Below are 6,715 nucleotides of genomic sequence, written 5' to 3'. Positions count from 1 at the left end.
CAGAGACATTTTTGTGCCAAACAAGACACCATGATAACATTGATGACAATAGTCCCATCACCAATGTCCAAAAAGTAATTTCTTTAATAACCATTTTGTTTGTGTCTGTGGTGACGAGTAAGACAAAATAATATAAGTGGGTTCAGGGTAACTTGCCCTGTTTAGAAAGTTTCCTTTTCTTGGCTGTCACCAGGCCAACAAAATAAAAGCATGAATTGTGGTTAATCCCTGGAGCAGAGACATTGTGCCTGAGGGCTGTTGGTAATGGGCAATGCCCTTTCTAATCTAAATAAAGTTAAGCGTTTGTAACAGCGACTGCATTATGGAAAATCCAATTTGTGATTGCAACATCTGTACTTAACCTATGGGTAGTTGTTTGTTGGTCCAAGCAGCTAAGCTGCATGTCTTTTCCATGATTAGTTTTCCAGGAAACTTACATGTACACGACCTTGCATGCAATGCTTATGATTCATATGCAAGAACTGGGTCCTGGTTATTATGCTGGTAAAAATGAATTAACATCTAAATATTCTCCGACATGCAAACCCATGCACAGAGAGCAGAACCCAGAGATACTACAGTCTAACACACAGGCACACATGTGCAAACAGTTATCCAGCCTGCATACAAATAACAAGATGTTACTGGTTAATTACCGTTTGTTTGACAATAAATTGGAAATGAGAATACATATTGATTGTTATTGTTAATTAAATTAACATGACATCATGAGGCAAAGAAAAAATTGTTTAGGGCCTGACTCAGACATCTATCCTGGCACCAACTCCAAATATCTTTTCTTCTGGTCTCTGAAAAGGCTTCTTCTATTTGTATCGTTGACCTAATGCCAACCAAAGCAAGCTAGATGAGTTAATTCACCGTCTTGGCCAACTCTTCCCTCTCTAGCCCTACCTGTCAAATCCTGTCAGACTAAATGTCACGAGGAGAAGGACGCGAAGAAAAGAGACCATTCTCACACATTTGGGACGTGTCCAGAGGCTTATTTGTAAGCCTGCAGGGTGTGGCAGGTAAGCTTCCACCTCAAAGGCAACAACTCCCTCCCATGTAATTGCTCTTCATCAGATCAAGCTGCATGACATTCCTCCAGACTATTTCAAGTGACTACTGCCAAAAGACAGAGCATTAACTGCCATCAAAGGGGACTATCTCCAATCTGGATCAGTGGCGGTTGATGCAATATCATTGTGTCATTAGCTCAGGTTTCAGACTACACCCGGTAATAAACAGTGTAAACAGAAAATACAGCACACTGAGGGACTCAACCAAGCAAAATAAAACAGGAAACATAAGTCTAATAAGCCAGCAACATGTACCAAAAAGCCCTTAGACAAATCTGTGTTATTCGCCCTAATAAGAGATCCTCTTATCAGAGCTGGGACCGTTCGAACGAGTCAGAGGAAGGATGCATCCCGAGGCAAAGCAGAGATAAGGGCCTTTGATAGAATTAAGCCAACGTCAAACAGCCAGTAGATGAGTTCTGTGAAGATAAAGCAGCCAGGACTGACAGGTCTGATAATGGTCCAAACAAAGAGAAAGTGGAGATTAAGGGGTTCCTTTTCAGGCAGTTAAGTGGACTGCCCAGAGGACACTCCAAAACATGGCTCATCTGTCAGGGACGGGAGGAATGGATACCATCACTGACGCTTCGTCCAGGGAACAGATAGTATCTAGGAATGCCTATAAAGAATGCTTAGTCTGTTGTACCATCATCATGTATCGTCAGTAGTCTACTTGATCAGCATGTTGGCATCTTACAGGATTTCTTAACTGTAAGATGACTAAAAGAAATACGATAAATGCAACAGACAGAAGAAGAATAAAATCCAAAAACACCAGCTTCCAAGCAAACAAAACTTGTGCAAAGGTCAAAGGGCAGACAATATGCATGGCTTGACAACAGAGCAACTGTGAGCAAAGTATAAGAAACAGAAAAAGACTTTCAGAAAAGTGAGCCAGGGGTACCGGATTCAAGTCGGGCCAGTCACTACCGTTTATCTAATGTGGGGCGGGTTTAAGCACCGATGAGGTATTTTCATAAGTATTAAACAAACAAGTTTGCGTTAAGTATAAATGGTAAGTGTTAACTTCTAAATCGTGTCATGCCAAATGTCAGTGTATTATGTTGAACTTGAAGCCAAATTAACTGGATGTTGGAACTAGCTACCTAGCCAAGGAGCCTGCTGCTACGTCACATGTTTCGTTGCTCTGATTGGTTGTAGTGTCCAGGGGCATTTTGGTCTGTGCCCGCTGACAATCGAAAATGAAGTGGAGGTTCCAGACTAATTAGCATTTGCGATTCCAGGCTAGATAAACAGTTGAAATAACTAAAAGTAATGGATAAACAGAAATAGTTTGCTAACACAAATGGATAAATAGTTGAAATTGTTAGTTAAAAGTCATGAATAAATGGTTATATATTGGTCACATGAAAAAATATTTCATATAATTAATGGTGTTAAATAACATCCAGTTTATAATCCGTTCATAAGAACATATTTGAGTGGTGTAGGTGAAGGAGGACTTGAGCTGTGCGGGTACGTCAGAAGAAAAAGGTTGAGAATAAGCATAATTTGAGAAAAGATGGCCTTTCAGTATATGAATGAACACACTGTAACTCTATGAAATACATTTAGATAAAATCAGTTGTTGAAGTAGTAGCCTGTCATCCTTTTTCCCATCTGGTCCAGTACAGTATGTAATCGCAGCAAGCTCCATTAGTGTTTTATCCTGTGGTAAGATAAAAGTCAGGAAACTTTAATGCTCCCTTAGACTCCTCAGTTCAACACATTAAGTATCATAAAGGCAATCATGCCTTTTTTGTGCCCATAACCTTGGCCCTTGAAAAGCTTCTCTCTTTCCACAGTCAAAGCTAAAAGAGTAAATGAAAAAAAATGACGAGGAGTTAATGCTGAGGCGGCAGAAAAGGAGAGACAGTCACAGCACTCAGTTGTAACACAGTCTGGCACAACACTAACAAAGGAAATGAGCAAACCACACAGCAAATAACAGACTTTTATTCAACACTCTGGGCCCCACTGCTTACATCTGGGTGCCAACCCCAGTCACTTACAAATCAACGGGATTTATGAGAAATATTACGCACAAATTACTACATTTGTCTAGACAGGACATTATTTTAGCTTTACTCACATTGGCATGGCCGTTCAATTTTCATAAATATGTACATTGGTACATGTCAAACATTTACAGCTTCCAAATTTCGCACTTAGGAATTAACGGCATGAATCAGTAAATAAACGAAATTTCTCACAGCGTAAAACTATACACATGAGTTGGACTTCCCTGCCTGATAAACTAAACTAAATAAACATGGCATTCACCTGGGAAAATATTTCAAGGTCATGTGAGCATGTTATTGTGAAATGTATTCTCTTTGCACTCATAAGTATAAGATATACTCTCACCATATGTCAAGAACTATGACATCAGCTATCATGATCTAACCAGTGTTTTCAGTCCACAACAATGTGTAGAGCTGCAATGAGTACTTGATTAATTGATTAATCGATTGAAAGAAAATTAGTTTCCATCTGTTTTGATAATCAATTAATCATTTCATTTTTCAAGCAAAGATGGAAAACATTTGCTGGTTCCAGCTTCATGAATGTGAGGATTTGCTGCTTTTCTTTGTAATTCATGACAGTAAATGAAGAGTCTTTGGGTTTTAGACTGTTGGCATCACTTTGGGTTCTGGGAAATTGTGACGAGCATTTTTCATAATTCTTATAGACTAAGCGATTAATCGTGACAATAATTGGCAGACTCATTGATATTTGCAGCCTTAAATATGTGTATTCAAAGCAACAAATTATTTACATAAAACCCAGAATTTCACCCTAGATATGGTCATAAAGGTATAGTTAAAAACAAATGAAATATGCTTCACCACAGTTTTCATTTGACTATATTACAGTGATTTACCTGTCTGACACTGTGAAATGGTCATAAGGCAACGTGAGGCACCAAACAGGATGAATTCCTTCATTTTCACAAGCAGTTAATCAGAAATCTCATAATAGACCTTACAATATTTACATTGATGCACATTTACATAAACAGAAAGCACAAACATTAACATAATGGGACTTAAAGTGTGTAAGAGCATATCAACTACACTGACTAGCTCAGTATTGTAGCAATTACAGAACAAAGAATTTCTGGCCTAAATAATAATAGTTTCATCAGGTTTTCGGGTTTTGGCATAATGCACGATAGTCACATTTTAAAGCAATATGGATGTGTTATATGTTGGGCCATAACCATGACCACAGATATATACACACTAAGAATGCAATACTTTCTGCTAAAGAGAAGACTGACAACTAAAGCTAAACACAAAAACATTTCCTCGTTCAGACATCCACACATTACTACAAGCTGAGTGCTCTTCAGACAGACAGTGGAGACCAGACAGTCTTGCTGCATCACAGCCAATCACAGGAGGGACACCGTCTCTGAACGCAAGGCTTTGAAAAAGCAACCTAAGATATCACGTGGTCCACACAGTACATCCTCTGCCTTTTATCTCACATGTTGGTTGCTTTCAGGCCAGCAGTACACTCCAAAATACATTGAATTTGGTGTGTTCTCACAGGCAAATGATGGATTTGCAACCAAACAGAAGGGCCAGGACACTAACTAACGGTTTGGTCAACTATTAGTGGGCAGCCCTACAAAAAAACATTACAGATTTACAGATTACATTTCAGATTTAACACAAACAAATCATAATAATATTACATTTTAGATGACTTGAACACTCACATTTCGTAGGACGCAGCCATAAGTCACAAACAGGTGCAACAGGTCGTTCTCTGCAATTTCTTCAGTCCTTTGAAAGTGGCTCTTCCATTTGCTTTTTCATCAGCTTAATTTTTAGTGTGTAGTATTCCTCTTGCAGCCTGAGGACTGCTTCTTGTCTTCTCAGCACGGACATTTCCAAATCCATTCGCTCTTGTAAAGTTGTGCCGTGGACTGAGGGTGAAGAAGTAGAGCAGGGGGTATCTAGTCGCTCCGCAGAGGTAGTGAAGCCAGCAGCACGATGAGTGCTAAACTGCACTGCGAGTGATTTAGGGACGTTAGTAAAAGCGGCCATTTTTTGTTCTGATGGAGAAGCGGATGCATCTGGATACGTAGGGAGCTCAAGCTCTCTGAGTGGATGTTTGTTTGTGAATCTTTCATCTGTTGTGTGGTCATGACCATCTTCATCACTGCTGGAAAAAAAAAAGCTTGTCCATGAATTTGTTTGACAAGAGTTTGCATTTCATTCTTAACACAACAAAGTGTTGGTTCATCCAAATTACACAAAAAAACACAAACATTTTAGACAGATAGTTTTGGTTGCATTTGTCCAAGTCCTGAGATTACACCTCCGAGATTTCTGCCTCCACCCCAATACAGTGGAGGTGAATGTATTTTTTTTTGTTGACAAATTACATTTGATAAATGAATGGCAGCATCTCTTTCCAGAAACAGCATTCCTGTTACTCTAAATAGTCCACAGGCCTAGGGACAGACAATTCCAGTGGAAAATGTTCACAGTGAGGTTTGTGGATTATCCAGATGTAACCAGGACATTAAGTGGAAGTAAGTGAGGAAACACTGTTTGCTTCTTTTGTTTATTGAGGTGAAGAGACCCAAATTACAGATACACATTTTCAATAAGTTACTGTATAGAATTACAGTCTAGGCACACAAGAGAAGCCAACAAATAAAAAATGGGTTACCTGTTTTGTTGAGTTTCCACTGACTCTGCGATTGAAGAGTCTCCTCTGTCCTGTTGCAGCATGTCTGAGAGGTTCATCACAGAAATCACTACTTGAGTCACGGTGCTGAACTGTTCAAGGGACAGGCCTTCTGTGAATGAAAAATCACATTATGCAGTAATTAATATTAACTACAATACAATAAATTCAACACAAACAGTGATTATGTGGATTTGCGTCTTTCTTCCTCTATGTTTTTAACTCAAAGTGCCATCCCCACATATTATCCACCCTCAAGGTCTTGGCTTATTTCGCCAGTCTTCGAATGTAGATTTAATGATACTAATTATAAGACTTTTTGTTGCTAATAAACAGTAGATTTCCCTCACCTGTACCTGCTTGCCTTCTCTGTCGTTTGATCTCCTCCCTTGACTTTGCCAGCAGATTTTCCCACTTTTTGTTACAGTCAGAAACTGTACGCTGAATCTGTGGAAAGGCAGCATTGATGGCTTGGGCTATTTCCTCCCATGCTTGTCTTTTATCCTGTATTGAAACTCCAGTGCTGCACTTCCCTCTGATTATGTCTTTCCGCTCCTGCATCAACTGAGCAAGAAGAAGACACTCTTGGTCTGTCCAGTTAGGTCTGCGCTTCCTGCTGGACATCCCTTCAAGAAGTTGTAGGGGCATTTTTCTGACAGAGAGACACAGAGTGATCAGATGATTATCTGTATGAACATTTGGTCCCTATTACATCCTTATAATACATGCACAGTGCAGGAACATGACTAAACTGAACTATGCTATTAAACGTGATCATCTAACTGAAATGTAAAGCCTCCACTTAAGTCTTTTTAAACTTAAGTTATTATATTTAAGAGATTTTTTGAAAATGTAAGATTTTCGCTACCTGTAACTCAATCAAGGCGAAGAGTAATTTGACAGCAGGTCAGCAGCTTGCAGAATGTAAA

General features: G+C 39.2%; 1 protein-coding gene across 1 annotated transcript; it reads right to left on the bottom strand.

Moving 5' to 3' along the window:
• Positions 1-4,867: 4,867 nt before the first annotated feature.
• On the bottom strand, positions 4,868-6,434 carry LOC139283002 (myb/SANT-like DNA-binding domain-containing protein 4). Its single transcript, XM_070902934.1, has 3 exons — positions 6,137-6,434; positions 5,769-5,898; positions 4,868-5,255 (listed from the first exon to the last, which is right to left on the bottom strand). The coding sequence occupies exons 1-3, from the start codon at positions 6,432-6,434 to the stop codon at positions 4,868-4,870; spliced, it is 816 nt and encodes a 271-aa protein (XP_070759035.1).
• Between the last annotated feature and the right edge of the window lie 281 nt (positions 6,435-6,715).

The sequence above is a fragment of the Enoplosus armatus genome, chromosome 3 (assembly GCF_043641665.1).
Source record: "Enoplosus armatus isolate fEnoArm2 chromosome 3, fEnoArm2.hap1, whole genome shotgun sequence".
Taxonomy (NCBI): domain Eukaryota; kingdom Metazoa; phylum Chordata; class Actinopteri; order Centrarchiformes; family Enoplosidae; genus Enoplosus; species Enoplosus armatus.
This window is presented reverse-complemented; position numbering and strand designations above follow the sequence as displayed.

Excerpts from the sequence above, each read along its gene's own strand:
- LOC139283002 (XM_070902934.1), bottom strand. The coding sequence starts at position 6,434 with ATGCCCCTACAACTTCTTGAAGGGATGTCCAGCAGGAAGCGCAGACCT. Across the intron at positions 5,899-6,136 it reads GAGAAGGCAAGCAGGTACAG|AAGGCCTGTCCCTTGAACAG; the intron begins GTGAGGGAAATC and ends TTTCATTCACAG. Across the intron at positions 5,256-5,768 it reads GTGGAAACTCAACAAAACAG|CAGTGATGAAGATGGTCATG; the intron begins GTAACCCATTTT and ends TTTTTTTTCCAG.